The sequence below is a fragment of the Delphinus delphis genome, chromosome 20 (genome assembly GCF_949987515.2).
Source record: "Delphinus delphis chromosome 20, mDelDel1.2, whole genome shotgun sequence".
NCBI lineage: Eukaryota > Metazoa > Chordata > Mammalia > Artiodactyla > Delphinidae > Delphinus > Delphinus delphis.
Window position 1 is genome coordinate 2,402,782 of NC_082702.1, and position 15,700 is coordinate 2,418,481.

At 47.8% G+C, this 15,700-nt stretch overlaps 2 protein-coding genes across 3 annotated transcripts in view; one reads left to right on the plus strand and one right to left on the minus strand.

Moving 5' to 3' along the window:
* Positions 1 to 15,700, plus strand: part of ZNF71 (zinc finger protein 71) — a 47,707-nt gene that overhangs the window by 23,173 nt on the left and 8,834 nt on the right. For both annotated transcript variants that reach the window (XR_009517667.1, XR_009517668.1), the window contains one exon: positions 13,055 to 13,137. The gene's annotated coding sequence lies outside the window, so the exon portion shown is untranslated. The remainder of the gene's footprint in view (positions 1 to 13,054; positions 13,138 to 15,700) is intronic.
* LOC132416945 (zinc finger protein 568-like) lies at positions 974 to 3,035 on the minus strand. Its single transcript, XM_060000577.1, has 5 exons — positions 3,003 to 3,035; positions 2,453 to 2,576; positions 1,884 to 2,086; positions 1,488 to 1,825; positions 974 to 1,427 (listed from the first exon to the last, which is right to left on the minus strand). Exons 1-5 carry the CDS (start codon positions 3,033 to 3,035, stop codon positions 974 to 976), a joined length of 1,152 nt encoding a protein of 383 aa, XP_059856560.1.

The window sequence follows — 15,700 nt, forward strand, 5'->3', positions numbered from 1 at the left end:
AGGGAACCACCAAGAGGGACCATGAGACCAAACGGGTTTTGCCAGCCTGTGCTGAGGAAGGGTGTGGAATTCCACAGATAACTGTTGGTTGATGGCAGGGGTTGGCCAACCTTTTCTGCAAAAGGCCAGAGACTATGTATTCTTTGCAAGCCACAAAAGCTCTCTCTGTGTCATATTCTTTTCGCTTTATTTTACAACCCTTCACTTTATTTTACAGTGTGAAAGCCATTCTTACCTTGGGGGCCATGTAAAAGCAGGTCTGGCTCCCGAGCTGCGGTTTGCCAACCCCTGCCTGATCTAATCTCTCCCCTGGTAACGGGGATAATTTTTGGAGTCTGGTGCAACATGAAAATATGGGGCCCTCTGTCCAGAGGTTATTAAGCATTTCAAAATGTTGACTGCAGAGCATGAGACTGAGCGTGGGCCAGGCCCTGTGTGGTTGCACAGGTCGCACACTGCTGAAGTACGGCAGCTGTCGCCTGTCCTGAGGGAATTCTCAGGAATGTGTCACAAGCCCCAAGGGCATCTCTTGACGTCCCTGAGTTAATTCTAAAGTGATGATGGGAGGAGGCTGAAACTTGGCCACCATCTCAGGCCTCACCTGTGACAGGTTATCTGGGAGAGTGGGCAGAAGGCTGGGCTCCCTGGCGGGCACCCCCGCAGCAGCGTGGGTCTTCTGGTGGCAGGTGAGGTTCCCGATGCGCCTGAAGGCCTTGCCGTACACCTTGCACTCATAGGGCCACCCCCCCCACCACCCCGGTGGGGATATTCCGGTGCGCCGTCAGCGTGGGCTGGTGCTGGAAGTCTTTCCCACACTGCCAGCACTAGTAGGGCTTCTCCCCTGTGTGGATTCGGCCATGCTTGACCAGGGTGGACTTCCGCACGAAGGCCTTGCTGCACACGCCACACTGGAAGGGCCTCTCGTCACTGTGGATGGCCTGATGCTGGAGCAGGAAGGACACCTTCCGGAAGCTTATCCCGCATTCGCCGCAGCGGTAAGGGCTTCTCGCCCCGTGTGGATCTGCAGGTGAATGGAGAGGTGCGCCTTCTGGCTGAAGGTCTTGCACTCCGTGCACTCAAAGGGTCTCTCTCCGGTATGGGTCCGCCGGTGCACGGTGAGGTAGCCCTTCTGGCTGTAGGATCTCCCGCAGGCTTTGCAGTGGAAAGGCTTCTCGCCCGTGTGGTTGCGCCAGTATACCACGAGCTGCGCCTTCTGGCTGAAGGCCTTGCCGCACTCGTAGCACTTGAACGGCCGCTCGCCCGTGTGCGTGCGCTGGTGGTTGACCCGCTCGGATTTCTTGCGGAAGGCCTTCCCGCACACCCTGCACGGGTGGGGCCTGTCGCCTCTGGCGGCCCACTGGTGCCCGAGGAGGGAGGAGCGCTTGGTGAAGCGCTTACCGCACAGGTCACACACGAAGGGCTTCTCCCTGGTGTGGATGCGCTGGTGGTCCACCAGGTTGGTGATGAGGGTGAAGGCCTTGCCTCACTCGCCGCACTTGTAGGGCCGCTCGCCGGTGTGTGTGCGCCGGTGCCCGAGCAGCTGCTTGTTCTGCACGAAGGCGCGGCCGCATTCGGCACACCGGTAGGGCCACTCGCGCATGTGGATGCGCCGGTGCACTGTGAGGTTGCCAAGCTGGCAGAACGCCTTGCTGCCCTCGGCGCACGTGAACGGCTTCTCGCCGGTGTGGACGCGCTGGTACACTGTGAGCGTGGCTTTCCTGCGGGAGCGTCTCCCACACTCGCCCCACGTGAAGGGTTTGTCCAGGGCATGCACGCGCTGGTGCTGCGCCAGCTCGGTGCAGTGTGCAGAGGCCTCCCCGCACTCCTGGCACACAGGACTTCTCAGTGACGGCAGGGGCTCTCCCAGTTGGGATTCCGCGGGCCGCACTTGTGGGGTCCCCTCCCTCCTGGAATTCCTGGCTGGGGGTCTCCTGGCTGATGCTCTGAAGGGGCCCTTCCTGAAGCTGTCCCGGCCTCTCCTGATGCACAGCCCCAGGGGCAGCCACCTCCCAGATCTTCCAGGTCCAGCTCAGGGGATACTCCTGCAGGGACAGCTTCCACTGGGCCATTCCTCTCGTCTCCATTTCTGAAAGAGACGGAAAACACGAATGTCACCCATGTCACCTACTCCCAGAGCTGGAAGGGGTGAGGGCTGGGGGCTGGGAAAGCAAAGAGAAGCCTCCTCAGGTACTTGCCAGGGGCTCTAGAATGAGGTCTAGTGTGTGTGTGCAGTGGACAGAATATATGTGCCCCCCCCGCAAATTCATATGTGGAAATCCTAATCCCCAGGTGATGGCATTAGGTGGTTGGGAGGTGATTAGGTCATAAAGGCAGAGTACTCACAAATGGGATTAATGAGATCTCTCTCACCCCTTCCTCCTTGTGAGGACACAGCGAGAAGGGGCCACCTATGAACTAGGAAAAGGGCCCTCCCCAGAACCCCCCGTTTTACCCAGGGAGCTCAAGTTCTGGAAGTTCTCAAGCATCACATCCTTGTACAGGCCCCTCTGAGCCGGCTCCAGCTGCTGCCACTCCTGTGTGAAGTTCACGGCCACATCTTTGAATGTCACCAACTCCTGTGACAGCAAAGATGTCTGGTTCAACCAGGCCGGCAGGGCTGGAGGAGCCAGGGAGGTGGGGCAAGGCCCTGGCCTCAGTGGGTCCTCCCAGGGAATATCCCCCTCCCCCAGCACAGAATGGCAGTGGCACACAGTAGGTGCTCAAGAAACGCCAGCTGTCATTAGGATGACATCATTATTACAGGGCTGGGACTGGATTTGGTTTGGTGCTTCAGGGCTGTGTGGCGGTCCCCAAGGCCATCCCAAAGTTTGATGATTCTCTATGAGGACTTGTGGGACTCGGCATAAAGTTGTATTCGTGGCCACCCTGCCCCAGGTGACAGGGCACAGGCCCCAGAGGGGGGCTCCAGCAGGGCCTCATTTGACTCGAGGCCCAACCTGAGCCACCCACGAGGAGGAGGGCAAGGAGCTGACACTACTCACCAGGGCCTTGTCAGCCGGCAGCTGGGCAGCCATCCCTCCACTGCCCACAGTGACCAGGGGATGGGTGGTGGGGTCTGGGGGCTGATGGAACTGTGGTGGAGGGAGAGAGAAGGGGGACAGTGAGAGACCAGGCCTAGCCCTGCCCCCTGGATTCACACACACACACACACACACACACACACACACACACACACACACACACACACAGCTCTTCTCATCCAGAGAAACACAGGGACACAGCACACACACACCCCATGGGCTCATGCTACCCAGACACTGCCACAGTGTGGTGGCTGGGGAAGTAGGGAGTGGGGATGTCTCTCCCAAGTGGGTTCAGACCCAGGGCCACTCTGCCTAGACACCCCCATCAGGACCTGGACCTGAGATCCACCCTTAGGGCCAAGCGGCTGAGCCCCCACCACTGCCCCAGGCCCCAGCTTACACTTGGGGTCCGGCTCTGCTACCAGATGAAAAAGCCCCCAGGAACAAAGGCCCAGGGACAGAGAAATCAGTCCCCAGCTGCAGAGTGTTCATCATGCCCTTGACTGCTCCGTACTGCATCAGTTTCCTCTGGCCACCACCCCTGACCCAGCTCGTGGGGCTCTGGAGAGAACCAGGGCCTCTCACCTAGGCGCTGACCAAGGCCTTGACTGCCACTCTCCTTTGACACCTGTTTCCTGGGCTGGTGAACTGTGAGACTGCAGGAGCCAGATACCTGGGTTTCAATTCTGGCTCTGCCACTTACCTGCTGTGTAGCTTTGGGCAGGTTACTCAACCTCTCTGTGCCTCAGTTTCCTCATCTAGAAAATGGGCATAAGGTCCCCATCTCATGGGGTCATTATGACATTTCAACAAGTTAGTGTAAGTAACTCGTTATGAACAGTGCTTGCCATGTGGTAAGGGATATATGTTTTATTGTTGTTGTTATTTTATTATCGCCATCTATATATTCAACATTCTTCCTACTAAACTGGGCTTCCCTTTATTATGTTTTATTCCAGTACCCTACAAAGGATTTGGCTCACAACTAGCCACCCCCCACCCCCTCCTTTTTTATTATGCTCAAATACACATAAAATTTAACATTTTACCCATTTTAAAGTGTACAATTCAGTGGCATTTAGCACATTCATAATGTTGTGTAACCATTACCGCTATCTAGTTCCAAAACATTTTCATCACCTCCAAAGGGAAACCTTGCACCCATGAAGCAGTCCCTCCCCATTCCCTCCTCACTGCAGGCCCTGGCAACCACCAATCTGCTTTCTGTTTCCATGGATTTGCCTGTTCTGGACATTTCATACACAAGGAATCCTACACTATGTGGCCCTTTGTGTCTGGCTTGTTTCACTGAGCTGGGTGTATTTGAGGTTCACCCATGTGGTAGCATGTATCAGGGCCTCATTCCTTTTCATGGCTGAAAAATGTTCCATTGTGTGAACATACCACGTTTTGTTATCCATTCTCTGCTAATGGACATTAGGGTTGTTTCCACATTTTGCCTGTTGTAATGCTGCCATGAGTATGCATGGTCAGGTGCAAATATACCTTGCAGATATTGTGGGTTAGGTTCCCAACCACCACAATAAGGCAAATATCGCAATAAGGAGAGTCACGCAAATTTTTTGGTTTCCCAGGGCATATAAAGTTATGTCTATATTATACTGTAATCTGTTAAATGTGCAGTAGCATGATGTCTAAAAAAAATGTACGTATCTTACTTTAAAAATCCTTTATTGCTAAATAATGCTGACCATCATCTGAGCCTCAGTGAGTGGTAGTTTTTTTGCAATAGTAACACCAAAGATCACTGATCACAGATCACCATAACAAATAATTTTTAAAAGTTTGAAGTATTTCCAGAATTGCCAAAATGTGACACAGAGACAAGAAGTGAGCAAATGCTGTTGGAAAAATGGCACCAATAGACTTGATCAATGCAGGGTTGCCACAAGCCTTCAATTTGTAAAAAAACCCAGTATCTGCAAAACACAATAAAATGACATATCTATATTTGAGTACATAAGGTGCACACACATTCTAAATACCGTATCTATGTGCATATGAGTTGTAACCACACACTAAATACCATAGGTACATGCATATAAGATATATAGAAACTGATATACATGACATGTGTATAAGATATATGCACAAAATATCACATATACATGTATATGTGGTTCAACCACACACTAAATGCCACATATATATGTATATAAAATATATGTGATCTTATATCTGTGTGCTATGGTACTAAATACCATTTATACCTGTATAAATGTGTAATCATGCACACTAAATACTACATAGGCACGTGTGTAAGATATATGTAAACTGATTATATATATACTACAGTTCTGAATACCATATACATTGGCATATAAACTATTTACACAGAACAAATACCATATATACATATATATAAGGTAAATAAACTCTAAATACCATATTCCCTGTAAATAAGGTGTATATATAAACATATACTAAATGCTGTACATACATGTATATAATAAGGTCTATTAGTACATGCTCACATGAAATACCATAATTACATTAATACACGTAACTACACCAAATACCGTATATATGTATATACATGTACTCTAGTAAAAACTGTATTTCATTTACTCCAAGAGACCATAGGTTGAAAGAAAACATGATTTTATCTCACTAAGGAAAAAAAAGAATCTGCCAAATAAACCACAATATACCGTCAGTGGTAAGACACATCCTAATTTTGGAGATATTAAACTATGAAAAAGAAACGGATCTTTGAATTAAGGAGTAAAGTTGAATCACTATATGTTCGGACTGAAACGACCCAGGAACACAAGCTCTAACATTCTCTGGCTGCACCCCACTGCATGGCCTGGCAGATGCCCCACCCTGGAGAGCACTGTTCTGACAGAGACCAGACTCTGGATCCAGACTGCCTGGCTTCCAGTCTCGGCTCTGCCACATCCTAGTTGTGTGTTCCTGGGCAGGTCACTTAACCTCTGTTTCCTCCTGTGTAAGGTGAGGGACATAATACCCCTACTTTATAGGGTTGTGAGAATTAAGTGAGTCAATACAGATAAAGACCCCTAGAATGGTGCCGGACACGGAGCTTCCTAAGTGTGGTTATTAAGTCGCACTTAATAACCCCCTGGTGGTGATGGTGCGAGGGGGTGGGGTGGGGAGTCTTTTCGGTGCCTCAGTTATGGGGAAGTCACAGTGCGTACCGGATCAGGCTACTGCAAGGGTTTAACGAGCTGAAAGGGCGTCTCTCTCACTTCATCAGCATCAGCATCACCGGGAAAGCTTAGGAGGCCACGGCCCCGGGGGACACACCCAGGGAATCTGGGTCGGTCTTCCCGAGAGAGGGGGCCCGAGAATCTGCATCTCTGACGACCTCTGGGCGGGCGACGCTGGCACTGCTGGAGCGGGACACCCTCTGCGGGGCGCGGAGTGAGTATTCAGCTAAGCACTCAGCTTAGCTGACTAAGCACTGAGCACTCAGCTCAACGCCCGGCACTAAGGAAATCAACGTTCCGTGACTGCCAGCGGCGGCGGGGCCGTTACTATTACCTAAACAGTAGCGAGAACAGAGCAGATCCGGCGGATGGAGCCCCGCGGAGCACCTCGGCTACAGGTGGGGTCCTCGCACCCACTGTCCAGGCGGGGAAACTGAGGCACGCAGGGATGGGGCAGGGATTCAGAGCCCCCTCCGGGGTCCCTCCCGCGATCCAGGGTTCATGGTCCTCCCCGTCGACGAAAACCCGGCGGGGCCGCTGTGGGGTTCTGACCGCAATATGGCCAGCAAGAGCGCGGTCTGCACCTGCGCGGCTCGGCTGCTCCCGCCCCGCCCCCGCGCCGCGTGAGGCCACACCCACCCCGCGCTCCCAGACTCCTCCGCGCGCCGACCGGGGTGGGCGGGGACTGAGAGGTGGGAGAAGAAGAGGGATTAGTGGGGAGGGGGGAGAATGGAGAGGGGCTTGGAGAGAGTGGGAGGGGAGGGGAAAAAGGAAGGAGGGAGGAGGAGTTAGGGGAGGGGTGGAGGGTGGCGGGGGAGATGGAGAGGGGCGGGGAGGAGAGTGGTACTCCTACTGGGAGAAGGGGAGGAGGATCAGGAGGGAGAAATGGGGAGGAGGGAAGACCAAAAGAGGGGCAGGAGGGGAGGGGCTTGAGAGGAGAGGGAGGGGAGGGGGGAAAGGAAGGAGAGGGAAGAGAAGAAGGAAGGGAGGGGGTTGGGAAGGAGAGCGGGGAGGGGAGGAAGATGCAGGAATGAAGAAGGGAAGAAAGGAATTGCTTCAACAATACTGAAAAAAACAACAAGAATTGATTAGGACTGGTTGGGAGACAGGTCTGCCCGGTTCAAATCCCAGCTCTGTGTCTTTGGACCCGTGTCCTAATGTTCTGAGCCTCGGTTTCCTCGTCTGTAAAGAGGTTGCAGTCACGAAACCTGCACTATAGATGGGGTTGTTGTGTAGATGACGTGAGTTAATTAGCATAAAGTCCCTTCAAAAGGAACTGGGGCCCGCAAAACAACTCTGTCCTACCCAACTTTATGCACAGATGCGGAAGTTCTGTGTCCGCGATGTTCAGTATGGTGGCCACTGACCACGTGTGGCTCTTGAGCACTTGGCATGTGGCCATGGAACTGAATTCTTAGTTGTACATAATTTGATAAATTAAAGTTTTCATAGTTGCTATGGCTACTGCGTTGGACGTTGTAGTTCTAAAGCCTTAGCTGTTCTCGTGACATATACTAAGTTTCTCGTGTTTTATAACAGTTTGATGGGGCCTCTTAAAATACCCACAGCAACCACAATAGCAACAGCACTTTGGGGGTCTTTTTTAAGTGCCAGGGATTGTCCTAAGGACTTGACGTGGATTAACTATTTGAATCTTCTCATAGTCATGAGACGTATAACAAGTCTTACTACTATTATCATTTGAGTGTGTACTCTGCCCTCCCCGAAACTCTTGACACACATATCATGTCATTTAACTGCAGGAGGAGAGGCTTAGGTATAATATATTTGGGAAAGGCCACAGGACAGGGTCAGCAAGATGGGAGTAGAACGTGGTTGTGTTTTGTCTTTATTTGGATCTGCACTAGAAGGTCCTGAAGCTTGCAGAGATGGAGGAGGCAGAGCAGAATCTGCCTGCCCTGAAGCTGCAACCACCGTCCCAGGGCATGTGTGTGGTCCTAGGACTGGGGCCCTCACGCTACCTCTTCCCATAAGCTTTAAAAAAAATTTTTTTTATTGCTCCTCTTTTCCCCCCATTTCCTTTTTCCATTAAAAATTTTCTCTGGGAACCCCCTGGCGGTCCAGTGGTTAGGATTCTGCGCTTCCACTGCCAGGGTCCTGGGTTCGATTCCTGGTCAGGGAACTAAGACCAGGAGCTAAGATCCCACAAGCCAGGTGGTGCAGCCAAAAAACAAACATACAAATATATAAATAAATATATTCTCATTTTCGATATTAAAAATGGCCATGATTTTTTGCAGCTTCTGCTCTCAGGAGCTGGACTCTGTTTTCCCATTCCCTGAACATGTTGCTGTCTTTGTGGGTTGTGTAAGGTCGGATCTTAACAAACGGCACCGTGAAACAGAGGAAAGCTTCAAGTGAGCTTTATTAGGGAGCGCTCCCGGGCGAGGTTCACTGGTCCGAGAGAAAGGGGGCCAGAGAAGTCGCACCTGGGGCGAGGGTTGGGCAAGATTTTATAGGGGAAGAAGGGAAAGGGGTGTGGTGAATCTGGGAGGGCGCAGGGTATTCCTTATTTGGTGGTCTTTTCGGGTATCCTGGGGGACCGTTAGTCCCGCCCCTCGAAAGGCGGGAAGGCTGGGCTGGGTTCAAAGTCCCCAGGTCAGTTGCTGGAACTGGGTGGTCCGGAATGTCTCCAGGGCAGTTTCTGGAACTGGGTGGTCCGGAAAGTTTCGGTCTGATGCAACCTGTGAATCTGATTGTGTTCCCCTGCCTCGGGCCAGTTGGCCTTACAGGTTGCTTTGACCAATACGATATGGCAGAAGTGATGCTGTAGGATTTTGGAGGTTAGCCCTTCTGATTCTGACACCAGTTCCAATGTGTGTGTGTTTTTCCCAAAACCACCAAGCAGTTCTCTGACACCAGCTGGGAGTTGGAGACCTTATCTACCTGGAGATAGCATCAGTTAGCGATACCAATACACCTTCCCAGAATGATTTCCCTACTGGCACTCCCCCTGCCAACGTATAAGAATGTCTGTCTTAATTACTGCCTGGCCCATTATGTGGGGTGGCTGGGCTGTGCGTTCCCTAGTTTTCGGATCTTAACTACATGAAAGAAAGCCAAGGTTGGGGGTGAGCTGGTAGCAACTGCTCACTGTCCCGCAAAACGTGTCTCTACTTCTATTGTGCCAGAACCCCTAAGTTTTAGCTGCATTTCCCAGTCTCGCTTGTAGCTGGATGTGGCCAGGTAACTAGGTTGTGACCAACAAGGTGCAAATGACAGCATCAGGTTATAGCTTCCGGGGTGGACTGCTGCATTCAGATTCTGGCTTTGTTGTTCCCCTGTTAAGGAATGTTGGGAAAGTGACTTAATTTCTCTGCACCTCAGTTGCCTCATCTGTACAATGGGGATAAGGATAGTATCTACCTTATAGTGTTGTAATGAAGAGCAAATGAAGTAATACAGTGAAGCAATTAGAACAGTTCTTGGCACAAAAGTGTTCTATTATGTGTCACAATTATCATTATAATAATCTTATTATCACTTCCTAAGGTTGATGTGAGGTTCAAGTGCAACCATGCTCCATGCCTATTATCAGAACAAATTTCCCTGGGGTTTATTGGTCTCCCACGACCAGGGAGAAATATTAGGAGGGAATTAAATCCATCCATCTCCCCACCCACTCACCTCCACCGACATCATCACCCTAGGAGGCTCCATAGATTTTCCATTTCCTTCATCATAGATACTCATTTACCCAACCAATATTCTCCAACGCATGAAAATTCATAGAGGGAATTTTCCTTTTGCCGAAGTTTCTTTAAAGAGCTGCCTACAAGGAATGTGGGTGTTTATTTATGTGACCACCTGCTTTACAGAGAGAGGCAGGTGTGAAGTTGCCGTTTTTCACTGCTGAATTCAATGTATCACAGGGAGGTTGGTGTGAGCAGAAGTGTGTGGAAAGGGGGAGGAGAGAATTAGGTCAAAGAGCCTGAGGTTTTTTCCTTTCTTTCATCCTTAGTGGTGGAGGAGAGGCGGTTTTAAGTATGTGAATATGTAGAATCTCTGCATCTTCTGATAATCAGGCATCTCAAGAGACAAGAGGCTTCAGGGTGAGTGGAGAGTCATTCATTCAGCGAATATCTGAGCAGCTCCTCTGTGCCAGGCACTGTTCTAGGGGCTGGGAATCCAGCAGTGAGTAAACCAAAGCCCTTTGTCATATGGAGCCACGAGCACTAAATTCTGAGCGTGATCAGAGGTAATTAGGTGGAGGGTGAAGGGGAAGCCTACTTCAGCTTGGGCAGTCGGGGAGGCCTCTCTCTAAGGAGGGGATATCTGAGCAGAGCCGCAGTTAGCAAAGACCGCTGTATGCACATCTGGAGGAAGGGTAGCCTCCTCTCACCCAAGGTTCACTGGAACCTTGCTCAGAAGACAGGAAAAATAGGGCTTCCCTGGTGGCGCAGTGGTTGAGAGTCCGCCTGCCGATGCAGGGGACACAGGTTCGTGCCCCGGTCTGGGAAGATCCCACATGCCGCGGAGCGCGTCAGGAGCCTGTGCTTCGCAACGGGAGAGGCCACAACAGTGAGAGGCCCGCGTACAGCAAAAAAAAAAAAAAAAAAAAAAAAAGAAGACAGGAAAAATAGGCAGCACCCAAGAATCTGTCCTTAGAAACTTGGCTAAGTAGCTTAGGATTCGTCTGGGTAAGAAATGGTGAGGAAGGCTTGAATATACTGATATGGAAGGAGCTCTGGTTACAGTATTAAATGAGAAAACAAATGAACAATTGACCACAGTGTATCTTGTGTATTCTCATTTATGTTTTTAAAAAGTATATATATACATTATATACATAGTGCATATATATACTGTACATATATAACTATATAACTATATATAAAGTATATATACTTATGTTTATATAACTATATGGCCTTATATATAGAGAGAGAGAGAGACAGAGAAGTATCGATAGAAGAAACGCTACTACTTCTGTACAGGTTGTTAATCTATTGAGATGCTTCTCTGGAAGTTGGTAAATAGCTGCTGACTGAAGGCCTCTGACCCTGCTGCCTTGTCCTGTCCTACGTATCACCCAAAGGGTGCCAGGTGTTGGTGATTAAAATTCTCAGACTGACTCCTACTTCTTTACAGGCTGCTAATTTATTGAAACACCTCAGTGAGAGAGACAGGGCAGAGTGTACTTACTGTACCTCACCTGAAACTGGGACCCTCCTGTTGCCCTTCAAAAAGTAATGATGAAATCCTACAAGCCTATGGGACAGTGTAGAGAATAAGACAACTTACCTCCCATGTATTTTTTTTATTGACATATAGTTGATTTACAGTGTTCTGTTAGCTTCTACTGTACGGCAAAGTGATTCAGATATACATATGTATGCATTCTTTTTATGTTCTTTTCCATTATGGTGTATCCCAGGATATTGAATATAGTTCCCTGTGCTCTACAGGAGGACCTTGTTGTCTATCCATTCTCTATATAATATTTTGCATCTGCGGATCCCAAACCCCCCCTCCATCCCTCCCCCATTACCTCCCATGCATCTGCCACTCAGAACTATTTGATTTTTTTTAAGTATGTGCGTACATGACTTTGATTTCAGAAAGAAGTTTTTTTTAAAGTAATTTAATATTTTATTTATTCATTTATTTTTGGCTGTATTGGGTCTTTGTTGCTGTGTGTCGGCTTTTCTCTAGTTGCAGCGAGCAGGGGCTACTCTTCGTTGTGGTGCGCGGGCTTCTCATTGCATTGGCTTCTCTTGTGGAGCATGGGCTCTAGACGCACGGGCTTCAGTAGTTGTGGCACGCGGGCTCAGTAGTTTTGGCTCGCAGGCTCAGTAGTTGTGGTTCATGGGCTCTAGAGTGCAGGCTCGGTAGTTGTGGCGCACGGGCTTAGTTGCTCTGCGACAAGTGGGATCTTCCCGGACCAGGGCTCGAACCCGTGTCCCCTGCATTGGCAGGCGGATTCTTAACAACTGTACCACCAGGGAAGTCCCATAAAGAAGTTTTAAATCACTGTACACCTCATGTCAAAATTGTATCCCAATTCTTTATTCATTTTATCCTAATGTTTTAAAAACATACATATTTTTCCACCTTATGCCTTTATTATTTATTTAAGAGCTTATTTGATACAACACTCAAAAGGGACAGAGAATATAAGACAAAAAACAACGTTCTCCTCATCTTCCAACACCGGATTCTCTTCTGGTAACCACAATTATCAGTTTCTTTAGAAACCTTCGAGAGATACTGTACACACACATGCACACACACAGCCCTCATCTTATCCTATCAGGCCCAACAAACCAGGGAATCAAAAGGTAGGACTGTCTTTCCCATCGCTGGTGGTCTGGATCTTTGGGAGGATGATGTGGGTTTCCATGGCAATCAACTGTCTCCCAGGGATGGAAAGAAAAACAGGTTGCCTGCCCAAGGATGGATCCAGGATCCTCTCTGGGAGGAGAGGACTCTTGTGGAGAACTGACTGCCATCCCCAGCCCCCTCCCTGGGGAATTTACAAACCCTATTTTGGGGTGAGGCTGGGAAGGGGAGGGCTGTCTCTTGTGGTGTTGAAAAGCCTTCTGAAGTAGGCTGTCTGTGGGGTGGAGTAGATTTTAGAGCCTGTGAGTTTCAGGTCTGAATCACAACTCTGCTACTTACTGGCTGTATAAGCCAGGTGATCTGGTTTAATAGGGATCAGAAGGGTGACTGCTGTGTGCTAGACAGTGGGAATTAGGGGTGCGCAAGACCATTCATAGTTCACCTCTCAGAGAGGGACTTACCTTCTTCAAATCTCTCTTTTAAACTTATTATTTTATTTTTCTTTCTTGACAGTCAACAAGTACAAACATTTTCTCTGTCAAAGATCAAGATTTCCTGCTGATCTCACTTCAGCAACCCCAGTCTCTGCTCTAGAGGTGAGTGACTGCTGTGGATTTGGGGTGCACTGGGAGTGTGCTATTACTTTTCATTTACATACATCTCTGTGCCTACAGAAGGAAATGGAATTTGTGTGTGCATATCTGCAAATGCATTGATACTGGCCTGACTTTCCTTATCTTGGCTAATATTACCCATTCCATAATAACAATGTCAAATGCATATCAGCCTCTTACTATGATATACGCACTGTTGTTATTGACTAAGTTGTCATAATTAAATCGATATGTCATATTTCATTGATGTTAAGGTGCACTTTTACTTTTTTTATTGCTAACATCTGTGACATTGAAATACAATGGTCAATGTTTGGATTTTAGGATTTTTAACTTCTTATTTGGTAAGCAGTACACGTGGAAGCAAAACTGTCACATTCACGGCGTGCCATAGTCCAGGAAGAAAAATTAATTTACACCCTGAGATTAACCAAATATAACAGGGTCATCCTATTTAGTCCTGATCCCCCGAAAACAAAAAACTTCCTGTAAACCTGGAATTTAAGCAAAATCAACTTTATCCATGAGTTTTGCCATGCTGAAATTTGAGGGTCTGTCATGAACTTTCCTACTGTGATAATCGTTTAACAAAATTAGTGGTTTTTTGGGGGAAATTCACTGGAAGTTCAGCGACTCGAGTCCTTCAGTGAAAGGACTCAGTGCTTTCACTCCCGGGGGTCCGGATCCAATTCCTGGTTGGGAAACTAAGATTCCGCAAGATGTGCAGTGTGGCAAAAAAAAAAAAAAAAAAAAAAAAATTAGTGGGTTTTCATCATGAACAAACAAATGTAACCTTGATAAACTCGGTAATGTCTTGTGAGCTTTTTCTTTTAAATACGTTTTGTGTTTTAAATTTGGCAAGGCTTTACATACACATCTATGCATCCATAGAAAATATCTGACATTGTTTTACGTGTTGTTGGTTTTTTCATATAAGGGATGTCACACTCCATCTGTGGCTTTGCAACGTGCTTTTTTCCCATACAATGATGTGTCTTTGAGACCTTTCCATATCAGTCCACAAAGATCTATTTTGTTCTGTAAAATGAGGATAATAACATCACCCTATGGATAGCATTTTGTTGAGGACACGATAAGCTATCAATAAATGTTACTTGACTTATAAAGATTCTGTCTTTAGAATGTGAACCCCATCAGTCAGACCACAGAAAAGCTCTGTGGGCACGTATTTCTCTAAGCAGACGTGGGAACTCTCTGTCATTTTATATTTCACCCTAGACACCCCAAGTGACTGGATGCTTTAAGGTTTTTGGCAACTAAGTGAGTTTTTCTCACATCAGTCATTTTACTTTTTGCCTGCAGAGTAAACTGAAGAATCTTCAGTAGTCGTTAAACAAGAAGGTCTTTGGCAACAGATTGCCCTGGGTTAAATCATGGCTGTGTGGTTTACAGTTGAATTTGGGTCTCTCTCAAGGGGTCTGAGGCTTCCAAATGATTACTGTTTGGAAATAGCCTAAGTGTCTGCTAGTTGGGGGAAGGGCCACGGTAAATAGATGCAACCACACAATGTGATTAATTTTCCCTGAAATTGTTAAAAGGGATAAAGTAAGTTCTTAGCTTTGTGGGGTGATCCTTACTGACCAGATTCCACGCTTGGTGGCACACAACCCTGCCTTCTGGGTCACCACTGACGGACTGGAGGAGGGAACATCACTTCTCCTGGCCATGACATGGTCCCATGGCAGAATCTTTCTCAGTAGGGATTCCATGACCTTGGAGGACTCAACCGGGAAAATCTTGGGCTGCATCCAGCCAACTGATGTACTTAGTTCAGTTCACTCATTTTCTTTTTAATTTAGTGAGTTACCAACTTAAAATATTGGGATATCTTGTGTTTACAAACATCACCTTTCATTCATTTAACCCTTCGAAAAATTCATAGACCATCTAGAAGAAGTGTCCTAGATGCTGGAGGCTTGGGGATGAAATAGAAACAGATAGTCCCTACCATCATGGAGCCTAAATTCTAGAAGTTGAGACAGACAGTAGGCAAGAAAAATATATAATGTAATGAGCTACAGCTTCTTTAGAAAATTTGGAATATCAAAACCCACTGGTCTGACAATGCCATGAGAGGACAGAAAAGTATGTAAGAGCCAGATTTCAGTGTCTCTACCTGATCAACGAGCTCAAATCAAAGCCGCAAACCTTCCTCCCCCTTGAAGAGGTGTGGAAATCATCCATTTAGGAAAAGGGGAAATGCCTCAGGCCTCCTGGGTGTCCCCTGCAGAATCCATCACATAGTGGGTGCTTTGTGAATGTCTGTCTCTTCATAGTGGTGGGAAAAGCTGTGGCTTCCCTGGTGACCAGATCTTTGGGAATGACAAACGTGTTCATTCATTCATTCATTCATTCATCAATCCAAGAATGGTTGGATTTTACCCCAGGGACTCATTTTTTAAGATCTTACACAATTCAAAACCTACATAATTCAAGACTAATCCTAACAAAAGATGGCCGGCATGTTTATTCACCAGCTAAGATGATACGAAAATAACAAACACAGTTTACACAATTGATTATA

Bases quoted from the DNA above. Each gene is read 5' to 3' on its own strand.
- LOC132416945 (XM_060000577.1), bottom strand. From the start codon at position 3,035: ATGGCTGCCCAGCTGCCGGCTGACAAGGCCCTG. The intron at 2,577-3,002 runs GTGAGTAGTGTC...TTGCTGTCACAG, and splicing joins TGCCGGCTGACAAGGCCCTG to GAGTTGGTGACATTCAAAGA. The intron at 1,826-1,883 runs GCCCGCGGAATC...CCTGTGTGCCAG, and splicing joins GAGGGGACCCCACAAGTGCG to GAGTGCGGGGAGGCCTCTGC.